Here is a 17,336-nt window from a genome sequence, read left to right on the forward strand (position 1 = left end):
CAACGCGTAGGCTGGTGGTGTGTGACGTCATCACAGTTCAGGAAGCCAGAGAAGGCCAACATTACACTTCATTACCTTTTGCACATGTAAGTATTTTGCCATCAAGTTCAACCGAACATCAATGTCTGCTGTCCCGCTCCCTGTTCACCTGTATTGATTCTGTGTTGTATATACATCCTGCGCCCTCCATACCTCCATAATCCCTCACTTTTAAACACTGTGTAGCAGTCCTCCATCCCAACACCTCCACATGCTACCTTTCTTCATCCAGAGGAACATCAGTTATCTGTTTGAGGATACAGACTTTCTTCTGACCGGACACCATCACTGATCACTGTTGCACACTGAACTCAAACCCACATCCCAAGGTTGGTTTGTCTGGTTTTTGTTTATTTATTTGGAAGAGAAACATGTATGAAGGAGAAATGTTTTTTTAAATAAATGTTCATATAATCTCTTCTTAATTTAACACATTAAATCGGGTGCCTCTGCTTAACTGTGTTTCTTCATTACATTATTACTTATGTAATGTTTTTACTTTGTGTATTCATGTATTTCTGTCTGTTTGTGTCCCAAAGATGCGTGTTCCCTACCTGCTGTTGAGTATGGTTGTCTGGGTGTTGGCAAAGGCATCCTTAGGTGAATAAGTGGATATGCATGTTCTCAATTATATATCAGTTGTTGAACTATGCACTTCTGATTTTTGATTTTTGTATATATGTACGTACAGTACATCATACTGTATGTACAACAGTATGTAAATCTATATCCATAAGTTGTACGTTGCTTTGGATGAAAGCGTCTGCTGAAAGAGTAAATTGGTAAATGCAAATGTTTGTCGTAAACTAAATCAAGAATGCTTCTCTGTCTATATTGTCAGATGTATTTGAATCCCTTTAGGCTAGTTCTACTTTTTACTTCAAACTACCTCATCTTGTTTTCAGACAGTGTTGACTGGTGCCATAATGGATGTGGTGAGAATATATCTACACAACATGTAGCATAAGTTTCACAACAGCTTTAAACAAATGCTATATTGTGTAAAATGTCACTTACAAAGTCATGCTTCATGTAAGTGTTGATGATCCTCTCTCTCTCTCTCTCTCTCTCTCTCTCTCTCTCTCTCTCAGATAACAGCCCCTCCCACTGGGAGAGCATGTATGGATCTTCCTGTGGTGGAGGGAGGCAGTCTCCTGTTGACATTGTGAGCAGTCATGTTGTGACCGACCCAAACCTCCAGACCTTCCAGCTCGCCAATTTCTCCCACCCCGGGGTGATGGATTACCTCACCAACACCGGACACTCAGGTACAGCTGGGGCGTGTCAGCGGCCATCATGTTTGGCTTGGCACAGCAAGACCTCATCTTCTCGTCACGTTCTGAGATTGAACCTGAATAATATAGTGATAGAAAGACAGAGAGATATTGTCCACAAAGGGAAATTCTTTTTTGCTCAGGTCAGGAGGACCATACTAACAGACAAGACAGTATATAGTAAACAAAATAACACCACAGTACAAAAAAGGAGCTATGATTCTCAAAGCAAAAATAAATAAATGCAAACTTAGATCCTCCTTGTTTGACAGTGAGGTGCGTGTTGAAGGAGGGCATGGTGGAGGTGAAGGGGGGCGGCCTCGACGGGACCTACGTCCCCCTGCAGTTCCACTTCCACTGGGGGGACACAGAGCTCCAGCCAGGCTCGGAACACACTGTCGATGGACACAGATACCCCATGGAGGTGTGTGTGTGTGTGTGTGACTGTGTACATGTGGAGGTGTGTGTGTGTGTGACTGTGTACATGTGGAGGTGTGTGTGTGTGTGTGACTGTGTACATGTGGAGGTGTGTGTGTGTGACTGTGTACATGTGGAGGTGTGTGTGTGTGTGTGTGTGACTGTGTACATGTGGATGTGTACATTTCTGTGTGTGTGTGTGTGTCACTGTACGTGTGTGTGTGTGTCACTGTACGTGTGTGTGTGCGTGTGTGTGTGTAGTGGGAAGAGTACAGCAACCTTTCCTTCCACCTTCATACTGGTGGTTGTTGTGGAGACATGGTCTGTGTGTGCGCTGCTCAGAGTCTCCCCCCTCTCCCTCCCCCTCCCCCCTTCTCATCCTCATCCTCCTCATCCTCCCCAGATGCACCTTGTGAGTGTGAAGAAAGAGCTGTCGATGGATGAAGTCGTGGGCCATTCGGAGGGCCTGGCTGTGTTTGGGTTCTTCATCAATGTAAGCCAGCAGGCCAGCACCCAGCTGACCTCAGCTGAACTGATCACGCTGGGAAACAAGGTTTGGAGGAAACCCAGCATACTTTAGATGGAGCTGCACGGAATACTCACACTGCCATGTACAGTATAAGGAAATACATTTAGCAGATTATTTTTTTTATATATATACATAGTTTGGGACATTTTTCATGATTTGTTAGACGTTTTTTAAGTAATCAGAATCAGAATGGGATTTATTCGCCATGAAAGTTTGCACAGACAAGGAATTTGCTTTGGCAGGAAGGTGCATACATTAAACATATAGGAACCTAAAAGGTAAATATGTGGACTATCTATACTAAGGGTACAAAAAACTAACAGTACTAAGTGGAATTAGAATTAAATAAAATATACAATAAAATAAGATATAAGTTGCTGTAATTTACAATATAAAAATACAAAAATACAAGTATTACAAAAAATACAAATGTACAAGATGTACAAATGTAATGTGTGACAGGAAAGACAGGGAAAGAGCAAGGGAAAGACATGCAGTAAAGGGCCAAGGTCGGATTTGAACCCAGGCCACTGCAGTAAAGCCTTAACCTACATGGTTGCACACTAATCCGGTGAGCCCCATAACAGATGTTCTTATCTAATGAGAGGTACAGGGGGCGTTTGAACCTCCGACTTCTTAATCGGCAGTCAAATGTCTGTCTGCAGGGGGGGGCGTTTCTCTCCAGTGTAAACGTGTCGCTCCTCAGCTGTTTCTCCTCTCCTCAGCTGTTTCTCCTCTCCTCAGCTGTGTCTCCTCTCCTCAGCTGTGTCTCCTCTCCTCTCCTGTGTCTCCTCTCCTCAGCTGTGTCTCCTCTCCTCAGCTGTGTCTCCTCTCCTCTCCTGTGTCTCCTCTCCTCAGCTGTGTCTCCTCTCCTCTCCTGTGTCTCCTCTCCTCAGCTGTGTCTCCTCTCCTCAGCTGTGTCTCCTCTCCTCAGCTGTGTCTCCTCTCCTCAGCTGTGTCTCCTCTCCTCTCCTGTGTCTCCTCTCCTCTCCTGTGTCTCCTCTCCTCTCCTGTGTCTCCTCTCCTCAGCTGGGTCTCCTCTCCTCTCCTGTGTCTCCTCTCCTCTCCTGTGTCTCCTCTCCTCTCCTGTGTCTCCTCTCCTCAGCTGTGTCTCCTCTCCTCAGCTGTGTCTCCTCTCCTCAGCTGTGTCTCCTCTCCTCAGCTGTGTCTCCTCTCCTCAGCTGTGTCTCCTCTCCTCAGCTGTGTCTCCTCTCCTCAGCTGTGTCTCCTCTCCTCAGCTGTGTCTCCTCTCCTGTGTCTCCTCTCCTCAGCTGTGTCTCCTCTCCTGTGTCTCCTCTCCTCAGCTGTGTCTCCTCTCCTCTCCTGTGTCTCCTCTCCTCTCCTGTGTCTCCTCTCCTCAGCTGTGTCTCCTCTCCTCTCCTGTGTCTCCTCTCCTCAGCTGTGTCTCCTCTCCTGTGTCTCCTCTCCTCAGCTGTGTCTCCTCTCCTGTGTCTCCTCTCCTCAGCTGTGTCTCCTCTCCTGTGTCTCCTCTCCTCTCCTGTGTCTCCTCTCCTCAGCTGTGTCTCCTCTCCTGTGTCTCCTCTCCTCAGCTGTGTCTCCTCTCCTGTGTCTCCTCTCCTCAGCTGTGTCTCCTCTCCTGTGTCTCCTCTCCTCTCCTGTGTCTCCTCTCCTCAGCTGTGTCTCCTCTCCTGTGTCTCCTCTCCTCAGCTGTGTCTCCTCTCCTGTGTCTCCTCTCCTGTGTCTCCTCTCCTCAGCTGTGTCTCCTCTCCTCTCCTGTGTCTCCTCTCCTCTCCTGTGTCTCCTCTCCTCAGCTGTGTCTCCTCTCCTCAGCTGTGTCTCCTCTCCTGTGTCTCCTCTCCTCAGCTGTGTCTCCTCTCCTCTCCTGTGTCTCCTCTCCTCTCCTGTGTCTCCTCTCCTCTCCTGTGTCTCCTCTCCTCAGCTGTGTCTCCTCTCCTGTGTCTCCTCTCCTCAGCTGTGTCTCCTCTCCTCAGCTGTGTCTCCTCTCCTCAGGTGACCGAGGACTGGGCTTCCTCGTCTGCCTGGGAGAACTTCACGTCCTACTTTAGCAACCTCACAGAGACAGGCAGGTTCTTCATCATCTGCTGTAGCATCCAGACTAAGAGAGAGGGGAAGAGAGGGGAGGAGAGGGAGGAGAGGGAGGAGAGGGAGGAGAGGGAGGAGAGAGAGGAGAGGGAGGAGAGAGAGGAGAGAGAGGAGAGGGAGGAGAGGGAGGAGAGGGAGGAGAAGAGAGGAGGGGAGGGGAGGGAGGAGAAGAGAGGAGGGGAGGAGAGGGAGGAGAAGAGAGGAAGAGAGGAGGGGAGGGGAGGGGAGGGGAGGAGAGGAGGAGAGGAAGAGAGGAGAGGACAGGACAGGACAGGACAGGACAGGACAGGAGAGGAGAGGGAGGAGAGGGAGGAGAGGGAGGAGAGGGAGGAGAGGGAGGAGAGGGGAGGGGAGGAGAGGGAGGAGAGGGAGGAGAGGGGAGGGGAGGAGAAGCGAGGGTAGGGGAGGGGCCTGCCTGCCTGTGGGTGTGGGTGCGTCCACGTGCATCTATCATGTAGTCATGTGTTTGTGGATTGATATCAATCTGTTAGAATTTAACTTAAATTAATTTTGTGTTCTTTTGTGTGCTGTTTGATTGTTCTCTCAGACAGCATTGTTGAGATGCACCACAACATGTCTATCAGTGATTTACTGGCAGAGGTGGATCTCACCAAATTCTACCGATACCTGGGTTCCCTGACCACGCCCACCTGCAACGAGACAGTGGTGTGGACGGTCTTTCAGGAGCCAATCAGAATCAGCAGGGAGCTTGTGAGTCATCATCATCACTAGGCTTCACTTCTGACGTGTCATCTTAAGAGGAAAGTTTACTATTTTATTTTATATTATTTCCTTGTTGCTCTGTACACAGTCTTGATTTGATCTGTGTTTTTACAAAAAGTCACGTTCGAGTTGTTTGCAATCTTTAAAACCCCACAAACCAGTTTCTGGACGTTAAGGACTCAGCCTTTTAGCTGTTATCGTATATCACTGCGATGCCTATTCTACAGTTACCAAATGATTTACAAGGCTAATGTTTATGATGACAGATCTTCATCTTGATGTCCGCAACATTCCGTTCTGTCTCCAGCGTAGCTGACAAGTAGCTGCTGGTGGTGTGCACCCAGACAGTTTAGTGAGATCAGGTGAATCAGGTGATTTTTGGAATTGAATGGATTCCAACAGAGAGGCTGGTGAAACTTGAAGAAGTGAGGGGGTGAGGCTGGGCTGATGCTGGGGAGAGGCTGGGGTGAGGCTGGGCTGAGACTGAGGTGAGGCTGGGGTGAGGCTGGGCTGAGACTGAGGTGAGGCTGGGGAGAGGCTGGGCTGAGACTGAGGTGAGGCTGGGCTGATGCTGAGGCTGGGGAGAGGCTGGGGTGAGGCTGGGCTGAGACTGAGAAGAGGCTGGGCTGAGACTGAGGTGAGGCTGGGGAGAGGCTGGGCTGAGGCTGGGCTGAGGCTGGGCTGACGAAGTTCCAATTGTTACTAACGTAACTGTTTAATCTGTTGCATCGCAAGTCGTCATCAATCACACAGCTTCACGTGTTGTCGGATAATCCTTCATCTGTACACACGTGTGCTCCACCCTATCATGACAATGATGCATCACCCAAACATTCCCCAGGTCCCATGCAGTCCTTAATTGCAACACTTCACGAACGCCCAGGGCCCCTTTTCAGCCTCATTTACTCTCCCCTCTTCCACTTCCTCATCAACATCTCTGCATGTTTTGACACATCAATGACCTTGAGGAAGGAGAGGCAGAACGGGAAAGACAGAAAGAATAGTAGGGATTAGTAGAGGTTGTTTTTTAGTAAAACCAGCTGGTCGTGTCTGTCTACATAAGTCTGTCTGTTTGCAATGCACCCAACTGAATCTACACTGGTGCACTATCTTTCTGTGTCATGGAGATATGACATTTATGAAATGTATTGGGTTTAATTCCAAATATATCAAACCAGTTCCAAATCAGTCAAACTTTACGTTTAACTGAATGGATTGTTTACGAACTGTTCGGACCAGTGTAAGAGGTGACAACAGTATCCAAGGAAGGACTGTTTGAACATTGTAACAATGTAATCATTTGTCTTTTTTAGTAGTTGCCATTTGATATGACATGAGGTGAATTAGGGTAATCTGGGACATTGGTTAATGTGGGACACCTAAACTCCAGAGCGTCTTTTTTCCTGCTACTAGACAATTTTTTGTCCACAGAACTTTGATTGTAGGTTTAGCATGGATGTTATGTGACTGAAATCACAAGATGTTATTGGTGTGGTGTCACAGAAAGGGTCAAAGCAAGAGTCAATCAGGATCAGCAAAAAATTTCCCAGATTACCCGAAATCACCCTACAACATTTTCGTTCGTGACTCATTAGATTCTCTGTGCCTCTTTTTCAGATGGAGCTGTTCCCGAAGAACATCAACCTGACGAACATCTATCGCCCCACACAGCCTCTCAACCAGCGCGTGGTCTCTGCGTCCCCCGGTGTTACGCCACCCGCTGGTGGGTTGAGGGAATGGCATGCTAGCTTTTTTATGTGTAATGGTTTTATTGAGCTACATAGGAGGAAGATCATCATGTCATTGAATTACATTATTTGTTTATTTTTTATCAGCTTCATTACATACAGACTGGTGCTACGATGACGAGTGCGGTAAGATACTTCTTTTTTTTTTCTAAATTGTAAAAACATTCCTTCCTTGCATATTTACATTTACATTCAGTCATTTAGCAGACGCTCTTATCCAGAGCGACTTACAGTAAGTACAGGGACATTCCCCCCGAGGCAAGTAGGGTGAAGTGCCTTGCCCAAGGACACAACATCATTTGGCACAGCCGGGGAATCGAACTGGCAACCTTCAGATTACTAGCCCGCTTCCCTCACCGCTCAGCCACCTGACTCCCACTGTCATATTTTCATCATCTCTTTGCACTGGTCCGAACAATTCGTAAACAACCAATTCAGTTAAACACAAAGCTTGACTGATTTGGAACCGGTTTGACAGATTTGGAATTTAACCCATGGTACATTTTAAGTTATATTCAAAAAGTTTCTAAACCCACGGCTCTGCAGACTTCTCTCCGTCTCTGTGGAGCCAGATCCCGGACTCCCACTGTGGGGGGGACAACCAGTCTCCTGTCAACATCGTAGAAGACCAGGTTATGGTGGACAGAAAGCTGCAGGACTTCATCTTTGACCATTTTGACGACCAGCATGCCATCAAGCACCTCGTCAACACAGGACACTCAGGTAGGGGGAAGTCTTGTCCAGGTTGCAACAGATACAGTACCAGTCAAAGGTTTGGACACATTTTCCCAATTGTGTCCAAGCTTTTGACTGGTACTGTGTATACTGTTGTATTTTTTTCTAATCTGTATTTTTTCAGTCTAGTTATGTTAAGGAAGTATTTCCATAACTCTTAATTCCAAAGACTGTCAATGTGCATTTGACAATACATTTGACCTTAAACACGTATGGTACAGGAATATCTCTCTACTGTACAGCTAAGTACACCATCCTGTACAGTTAATACCATACTGTCGCTACAAAAGAAAGAGTTTGGTGTAATGCAAACACACTGTCAGACTTCTGGAGACACACATGACCAACTGGTTTTACTAATCACAATCTCTACTACTTCTATCTCCTCCTCCTCTCTCTATCTTCCTCCTCTCTCTATCTCCTCCTCCTCTCTCTATCTCCCCCTCCTCTCTCTATCTTCCTCCTCTCTCTATCTCCTCCTCCTCTCTATCTCCCCCTCCTCTCTCTATCTCCCCCTCCTCTCTCTATCTCCCCCTCCTCTCTCTATCTCCTCCTCCTCTCTCTATCTCCCCCTCCTCTCTCTATCTCCTCCACCTCTCTCTATCTCCTCCTCCTCTCTCTATCTCCCCCTCCTCTCTCTATCTCCTCCTCCTCTCTCTATCTCCTCCTCCTCTCTCTATCTCCTCCTCCTCTCTCTATCTCCTCCTCCTCTCTCTATCTCCTCCTCTCTCTATCTCCTCCTCCTCCTCTCTCTATCTCCATCTCTCCCTTCCCCCACCCTCTTTCTACCCACCCTCCCCCCACCCGCTCTCCTCCTTAGTGAAATGTGTTTTGCAGGATGACTTGGTGTCGTTGTCTGGGGGTGGTCTAGGCTACAAGTACACCACCCTCCAGTTCCACTTCCACTGGGGCACCACAGCCCAGCAGACGTTTGGCTCAGAACACACCCTCAATTCCAAGAGGTTCCCCATGGTGGTAGGAACCAGTCCCACTACAATCAGGGGGGGTATGGCTTAGTGGTTAGAGCAATTTACTGCTATGTCTGCAGGTCGGGAATTATTATTTATTTTATGATGCTCACATTCCTTGCCTCTAACATAAATCAATTTTAAAGTACAAATCTTTTACATCAGTTTTCTCATCTGTTAATAGTTGCGCCTATAACTAACTATAATTACACGGCTTTTCCTGAGGTAATTTACGTTTGTGACATAGTTCGAAAGCCCAGGATGTCATCTCAGTTGGAGGAAAGAAACACAGGAGACAGGAGGGAGTAACTAACCATCGTCCACCAGAGTGTCTTGGTTTCAGTACGGTCCTCATGAGCTGGTGCTGGCCTTTCTTCATGTCTCCTCCCAGATGCACGTGGTGTCGCAGAGGAGTGACCTGACTCTGGAGGAAGCTAAACAGACGTCTAACGGTTTTGCTGTGCTGGGGTTCTTTATTGAGGTACACAGAGTCCAGATCCACGGATGTCAGTTAAACTAAACTGCCTTGCTAAACGCATGCATTTTGTGTCGGGTTATAATTCCATTTGAATGCACAGACTGAATGACCCTCTTCACCCCAACCCCTACCCACCACTACTACCCCCCCCAACCTTCCCCACCCCTACCACCTCCTCCACCCCATAACCTCCACCACTCCACCATCTCCAGGGCAGGGAGGAAGCTGTCCCAAGCCCATCAACCCCTAATAGTCACAAGGTGAGCAGAAATGGTTTCTTTAAACATTGTTTTTACTTCACCAAAAGGCAGAAGAACTTCTGAGATGTAAAGAGTACACACTCTCCTGGGGCTCGTCCTGTCCTTTAACTGGTTTGGGTTTTTATGTCTTGAAGATTTCTAACGACAACTATGATGCTTGGATGAAACTGACGTCGTACCTGTCCGCAGTTTCAAACATAAGTGAGTATGTGCAAGATAGATTACCAGCAGCAGCCAATCATCTGACTGAGATTCACTTTGACAGGAAGTGTATGATAGAAAACCTGAAAGTTTAAATTTTAGGAACATGGCCACAGGAACGAAACGATAAAAATTTGATGTTCAGATGTAATTTTCTAGGCACCACTGTTGAAGTTACCCAACACATCTCTCTGGATGACCTGCTTGGAGATGTGGATCGCAGGACTTTCTACCGCTACAATGGCTCCTTAACCACCCCCCCCTGCGACGAGGCAGTGGTTTGGACCATCTTCAAACACCCAGTCAAGGTGGACAAGGACCTGGTGAGTGGAATAGACCATATGGAGAGCGGTGGAACTGGAAAGGCTTAATTTTTATCCCTCAAAAAGCAGTAGGCCCTGATAAGCATTTGGACTGAGTGTGAAACTGAATTCTAGACTAGGGTTTGCCATTCTTACATTGAATTGCAAAATGCTTTTATATGTGAATATAGAGTCCAAAAAAGATCCATATTGCACAGCAGGTCTTTGCTCTCTCCAAACACGCACTTGTCAGTGAGTTTCTGTTCAGTGCAACAAATCAGTGGATGCCAGCGATCATACTGTACAGTTGGTAGTATTCATCAGAATGGCATTTGGTGAGTTTTTGCCAAAGATGAATTCTTAACATTGTTGCCTTTAAAAACAACTGGCTCAGGAATTTGAAGAGAGGTTAAATGAGTTTAGAATACCGGTAGGGCTGTCCCCGACTAAGATTTTCTTTGGTCGACCAAGACTCGACTAAAACGTCTGAAAATCGACTAATCGAAATTTGAAACACCTTTTTTTCTTCACAAAAAAAAAACGTACAAACATTTTCCCGATCTGACTCAATGGCTGCTGGACATTGCAGATTCAACGTTTTTCGAGTCACCCAGTACTTTGTAAATGTACTTTACTGAAATGCTGCCATACCACAGATTTCTTTGACATTTTGACTAATAACACCGACAAAGTAGGATATGGCAGAGTTTGTAGTTTGGCAGCCAATTGTGCTCGTGCCGTGTGCAAAATACCAAACCAAAACAAAGCGCAGATTAACGAAAGGGAAAACAGTAACACCTTTTCTTTTAAATTAAATATTTTTAGAGTTGCTTTATTTGTCTTAAATAATATAATTTACAATTTCTGTAGAACATTTCATTAATTCAGCAATGATGACACAAGCGGGAATCAGATCTCACACTGCCATACGGCAGCTAGACTAAAAAAATCTTAGTCGACCAAGAGCATATTGACCAGAAAATCGACTAGTTGACTGAGTGGGGACAGCCCTAAATACCGGAGCCATGTGTTGCTTCCCTTCAATATCTGACAAGTCTGAAGAAATTGGTGAGGTGTTCAGCCTGAATGTTGATGCCTTGGAAATGGAAATCATCAGTCTCCAAAATTAGTTTAAATTACGTCACTCTGGCCCTAACTTTCGGAACCTTGTTGACCAGAAAGATTCCAGCAGCACATCATGAGAATGAACCTTTAACACCCAGGATGGACTGTTAAGCAATATAATTGTTGAGGAAAAAAAGTAGCTTGCAACATGTTACATTTTTGTATTAGTAGCTCTTGTGCCAAAAAAACTGAACACTCCTGTGCTAGACAGAAGCAGATGTCCTTGATGGCCAGATCTATCAACTGAGAATTCCTTTGAAATACCTCAAATATCTATGCAAATCTCAGTCACAGGTGCAAGCAGTACGTGAGGCTTCCAATGGGCAGTCAGTGAGGAGCTGAAAGGCTTCTCCATTTCTGTGTGGCCAAAGCATCGGTTCCACTGAGAGTACAATAAAGATAAACTCCATCTAACTCTTTTAGAAAAATAATATTACAGAAAGAGTTTACAAATTAATATGACACAGACCAGGATTAGCATATCACATCACAGAGATCTAAGCATCTACAAAAAGGCCTAGTCATGTAACTGATGATGACTTTGCGATTAGGAATTTTCACAGGAGCCCTCTGCCAACTGTACAATAGTGAGGTTGGGGATAATGTCTGTGCGAGGCTGCAATCCAGAATATCTCACTACATGTGATAAGGGATAGGCATGCTGCCTGACAGATTATTTTACTTCAAACAATCAACAATGAGAACAAAACGCTGCCTGTTAGGTAGGTCACTCACACCCAGCCAGTCAAACTGACAGGTAAACAGACCAGGCTACAGTACACTGACAGGCCCGGTTCACGTGATTTCAATGAAAAATATAAGATGACCACATGATTTCGTAAAATGTCTGAAGGAATTTAATTGATTGGAGTGTTAACAAAGCAACATACCACAGACACACTGTGGGAGAGTGTGTATTCACACTGTGAGAGTATGTATTCACATCGCTCTTTCTGAAAGAACTTACTTTCCTTCCCTTCCCTTCCTTTCTTCCACTCTCTCCCTCTTCCTCCCCCTCTCCCTCCCCCTCCCCCTCTCCCTCCCTCCCTCCCTCCCCCACCCCCTCTCCTTTCCTCCCCCTCCCCCTCTCCCTCCCTCCCTCCCTCCCCCACCCCCTCTCCTTTCCTCTCCCTCTCCCTCCCCCTCCCCCTCTCCCTCCCTCCCTCCCTCCCCCACCCCCTCTCCTTTCCTCTCCCTCTCCCTCCCCCTCTCCCTCCCTCTCTCCCTCCCCCTCTCCCTCTCTCCCTCCCCCTCTCCCTCCCTCTCTCCCCCTCTCCCTCTCCCTTCTACAGATGAAGAGGTTTCCTACCTATGCCGGCTTCACCAACGTCTTCCGTCCTCAACAACTGCTCCGCGGCAGAACCATCTACACCACAGCAGCCGCCCCCAACCTCCGCCCTCCAGCCACCCTCCTCCTCCTCCTGCTCCTGGCCTGGCCAGGCGCACTGTTTGGCTAGGCTCGGGGTCACTGTTTGGCTAGACTCTGGGTGTCTGAAAGTCCTGTAACAGATTTAACATACAATGTACATGACTGCCTATGAATGATGTGTAACGTCATTAAATGTTTCATCAGCGGATGTAAAATATATGTATTTGTCCCTGCATGCTGTTTTTGTTATCTTTGCTTATTTAATTATTATTAAATATTTTTTGAATGGATATGCATTCATAAGAAATTTTACAGATTGGGTTAAAGTCTACACTTATCTAGATACAATGGGTGAAATAGTATTTAGCAGAGCCATATAAAGATCTTTTTATATGGTTCATAACGAACCATCGTTGTTTTTACCCAATACAAAAACAAATAAAAATACTTTTCTTTTAACCTTTGCAATGTGGGGGGTCTGAGACAGCCCAACGGTTAAAAGAAAATGCTTCACTTTGTTTTTGTATGCGGTAAAGTTGTCGCAATACGACGGTGGGTCACAATGACTGATGGGTCAGAATGACCCGAAGATGTGTTATCTTCGGGTCATTCTGACTGAGATGCACTTCTTTGGCAGAAGACGATAGTAAGTCGTATTTGCAGGCACATAAAAATGTGTATAACTTTTGATTGAATGTAATATGATTGATGTAGACAGCACACAGCATGGAAAATGTGATGGTTTTGTTAAGCGTTTTGTTCCTTGCATTAAACGCAGTAAAGCTTTAGTGGATTTGTGTATGGAACTGTGTGACGCACATATCTCCATGAAGTGGAGGAACCTGAATACCACAGCAGTGGAATATGTAGGCTATCGCACAGCCTGAAATATGCAAAACTGCAAGGCCACAAAGATCACTCCATAAAGAGGCGTGTTACGATGTCTTGAAAGATGTGCCTGCTAATAAATTGGACTCTTGAAGAGCAGATGTGCTATAGAGAACAGGTGCGCTGCAGAGGTAAGGTACTGAGGACTGGACACGCGGAACAGGTGCGCTGCAAAGGTAAGGTACTGAGGACTGGGCACGCGGATAGGGACGTTTATCCTTCTGCAGTAGATTTATTTGTATTTTATTTGAGTGTATTTTGCTTAATATGAGTATACAGTAAAAGCTGTTTATCGATTCAAATGTTTTATTTAAAGTATGCGGAATAATTTATGGTCAATTTAAATTTAAGTTTTACTTAGGCCTAATTGTATTTGGTATTGAGTTTGTTATAGAATATTGAATTTAATGAACTATTTGACGGTGCATTAGTGTACCTTGTCGCGATGCTTTTGACACTTACCTCCACCAAGTCATACATATTTATTTCCTGTGTCAAATACCTTTTCAGATGGATTCTTGTAAAATTATTGTCGTTTTAATCGCATCTACCTTGCTACCCACTGTGTACGGTGCTGCCAGCTCTGTCGGTAGGTGTTTCAATGTACTGGTGTAAAAGTCGGTTTCCATCTAGATTGTCTGCTGTACTTTTGAGATGCACTATTGGTAGGCTATGTTACTTTCTATGCTAAATTATTCAAAGGAATGCATTTTTGTCATGATTTTAACGTTTTGTTACTTGTGCATTGGTTCAGTTGAAAGCCTATAGCCTATAGATTTAATAAATAAATTTTTCATGTCCGCAGCTTGGTGTTATCATGATTCAACCTGTAGTAAGTAACCAACTCTAATTATTGTAAAATAAATTGTTTCGTTTCAAATTATAGCCTACAAGATGATTTTTTTCCGTTATAGTGATGTCTTTGTGTAGGCCTAACAGATTATTATTTTTAACTTTCAGGTTACACCACTTGGCCCTCCATTGCCACTAAATATTGTAATGGATCCAGTCAATCCCCAATTGACATTGTCTCCGCGTCGGCAAAGGGTGACTTAAAACTGACTTCCTTCACCTTCACCAAATTTGGAGACAAATCCTCCATGACGCTTATAAAGAACAAGGGCAAAACGGGTGAGACCGCTCTTCCACAACTGGTTAAAACAGACATCGTTTTCTAACCACTGTCTACTTTCAATTTAAGGTTTATTTGTTTAACCCTTATTTATTCAGACAAGTGCCAATGAGACAAATAAGAGCATTATAATTACCAATGTAACTTTATAATGTTATATTACATACGACAAAGATGAGACAAGATAATACAAGATAGATGATAACACAAGATGATAATACAATACACAGACGAGAACCGGGAAAACGGATCAAAGGGTCCGTTTCTAGAAGAAAGCATTGCTATGTGTGCTAAAACACAATAACAGCTGGGTAGGACTATCATGGTGATTTCCCTACAATAGGCTTTAACTACCTATCTATTATTTAACTATTATCTGCCTCTCAAGACATACATCTGCTACTACTCTTCAAATAAAATTCAAAACATCCAATACAATACAAATAGGATATAGCAGAGCAAGTATCAATGCTGTACATTAATAAAATATGATAGGAAAAATCAATTCATTAATCATATTCAATACCAAAGATCAAGAGTATAATAAATACAAAGAAATACCAAGTTCACTGGGTGTGACTGTGATCAGTAGCTGTAAGGGGTGAGGTACAACACGCCTCCATGTGCCCAAAACAGAATCCAGTTCCACAGGGCTCAGCTGTGCCTGAAGCACTGTTGCACTCTGGATTTGTACTGTGGTCGATCACACTGCATCAGGATGGTGAGAGATGGAGAGAGAGAGGGGTAGAGAGAGATAAAGAGAAACAGAGAGATGGAGAGAGAGAGGGGTAGAGAGAGATAAAGAGAAACAGAGAGATGGAGAGAGAGAGGGGTAGAGAGAGATAAAGAGAAACAGAGAGATGGAGAGAGAGAGGGGTAGAGAGAGAGAGAAACATTCGCTCTAAGAAGTATTCAAAACAAGCAATAAACAACTACAATATCACATAGTACAGTGCAGGAAAAAAAACGTATGATCTTCAGTGCAAAATCAAACAATGAGTTTTGATCTTCTATTTTAAAAAGTATATTTAAATCTTTCCTCCACTTATCCTTCTTCTTTGAACCATGTTTTCCCACCACCCTAACCTCACCTCTACCCTACAGTGCAGGTGTATCTGGCGAGAGGCGTTCAGGTGTCTGGGGGAGGCCTGACGGAACCCTACGACAGCCTGCAGTTCCACCTGCACTGGGGCAACGGCAGCTCATCCCCAGGGTCCGAACACACCGTGGATGGGAAAGCCTTCCCCATGGAGGTGAGAGGCGTTTCCTGTCGCCAATAACGAGACTGAAGAGTCAGCTACATGCATGTTTTGTTTTATTCATCTACAGTAGACTTTTAAAATTTTAAATGATGTGGATGATATTCTACCTCTGATAAGATGGACCCTGTCTTCCTCCAGTAATTCTGTTTTTTAGACGTGTAGAGACGAGGGTCTGAGCTCAGACACTTATTCAATGTAACAACGTTCGTAACGACTTCTGAGTGAAGTTCTCTGAAGACTTTGAATAGAATCACTATTTTCTTTCATTCTCTGCTTTATTCTTTTCCAGCTCCATGTTGTAAACATCAAGTCTTCTCTGAATGGCAACACGACCCTGGCAGTCACGGACCCGTCCGGCCTTGCTGCTCTGGGCTTCTTCATTGAGGTGAGTCAGTTCTGGACAGACATACAGCTCCAGACATGATTATTATACTGTCAGTACTTAGGTGGACCCAGTTTGTCCTGAACATTTGGCAGTAAGATAACCAGATATATTTCTTGTTATTCTGAATGAAAGAGGGCTATAATATTTACACTCTCAACAGGCAGCCTCCGGCAATGGAACTGGTACACCAGCAAGCTGGAAAACATTGACCTCCTACCTGACCAACATCACCCAAAGTGGTTCGCAAGTCCACTATCGGCACATTTAAAAAAAATATAAAAACAAAACAAACAAACGTGTTTTAAAGTTGTTTTGGTTTCCTGCCTCTCTAGGGACCAATGCAAGCATCACCAGTGGCATTTCTCTGGACGATCTGCTGACGGGTGTGGACCGTACCAAGTACTACCGCTACAAAGGATCGCTGACCACCCCCAACTGCAATGAAGCGGTGGTGTGGACCGTTTTCAAAGACACAATCAAAATCAGCCAGGACCTGGTAAGTGTTCCTCACATCTCAAAATCACACCTCATCCATATCCTTCATGTATATACTTGTATTTTTTATTAAGACATTTAATGCACAAGGCTTGATGGACTCCTCTTTCTCTAGATCGACCAATTCTACTCGACAGTCCACATCGACACCAACCCCTCCATCCTGATGGTCAACACCTACAGGGGAGTCCAGCCGACCAACGGCAGGGTGGTGACCACGCAAGCTGCCTCAGGCGCTGGCAGCACCTCTGGAAGCAGCTACGCTCTGGGGCTCATGTCCCTTCTGGCCTTGCTGCTGAGGTGATAGGGAAGAGTCTGTCTCTCTCTCTCTCCTCTCTCTGCCCCGCCTCTCTCTCTCTCAGGGAGCGCTGAAGTGTCGTGCCATACCACCCCCCCCATCTCACCCCTAGGTGAGGGCTAGCACCTACCTGGTGCTGCAGCTTAGCTGCCCTTCGTCTGAGCGCCAGTTACCTTCACCGTATTTGCAATTTGCACTGAAACTGTTTTCTGTTAGCTGTGTTAAGTCGGGTTTTTCAATGGACTTCCTTCTGGGTGAATCTACCTCTTCTGTTCTGGCCTAGTGGAGCCACGTGGAACCACCTCCCTTGGTGGAAATACATGAGAAGTGCTGATGAAGCACATGGTGTTAAAGTGACTACAGTGCTAATGATGATGAACCGCAAGGTTATGTTAAAGTGATTGTATGTCGGATTTACTCCTTGAAATGAATGGTGCCACTTTATCACTTTTGGTCACAATATCTGGAGTATATGTTTGAGTATAAAAATGTCAATGTTCCATGACATAATGACAATAAATAAATAATGTATTCTAGTGCTTGTCTCACATGATGTTTACAGTAATATCACTCAATCTAAAATCACTTGAGAACAAAACATATTGTCAGTTTTTTTAAACTGCAGTAGGGAAGGTGGATTCGTT

At 45.1% G+C, this 17,336-nt stretch overlaps 2 protein-coding genes across 2 annotated transcripts; both read left to right on the forward strand.

The window, feature by feature from the left end:
* Positions 1-578: 578 nt before the first annotated feature.
* On the forward strand, positions 579-12,411 carry LOC136950058 (uncharacterized). The gene is made up of 15 exons (XM_067244143.1): positions 579-603; positions 1,131-1,307; positions 1,586-1,737; positions 2,134-2,283; positions 4,231-4,324; positions 4,871-5,034; positions 6,664-6,769; positions 6,882-6,920; positions 7,341-7,517; positions 8,350-8,504; positions 8,889-8,978; positions 9,188-9,235; positions 9,370-9,436; positions 9,596-9,759; positions 12,156-12,411. Exons 1-15 carry the CDS (start codon positions 579-581, stop codon positions 12,318-12,320), a joined length of 1,773 nt encoding a protein of 590 aa, XP_067100244.1. The 3' UTR covers positions 12,321-12,411.
* Positions 12,412-13,206: 795 nt separating this feature from the next.
* LOC136950348 (carbonic anhydrase 4-like) lies at positions 13,207-17,219 on the forward strand. The gene is made up of 9 exons (XM_067244650.1): positions 13,207-13,251; positions 13,631-13,709; positions 13,926-13,952; positions 14,081-14,251; positions 15,357-15,505; positions 15,804-15,899; positions 16,060-16,138; positions 16,232-16,395; positions 16,510-17,219. Exons 2-9 carry the CDS (start codon positions 13,631-13,633, stop codon positions 16,696-16,698), a joined length of 954 nt encoding a protein of 317 aa, XP_067100751.1. The 5' UTR covers positions 13,207-13,251; the 3' UTR covers positions 16,699-17,219.
* Positions 17,220-17,336: the final 117 nt, after the last annotated feature.

This window comes from Osmerus mordax, chromosome 10 (genome assembly GCF_038355195.1).
Source record: "Osmerus mordax isolate fOsmMor3 chromosome 10, fOsmMor3.pri, whole genome shotgun sequence".
Classification (NCBI taxonomy): domain Eukaryota; kingdom Metazoa; phylum Chordata; class Actinopteri; order Osmeriformes; family Osmeridae; genus Osmerus; species Osmerus mordax.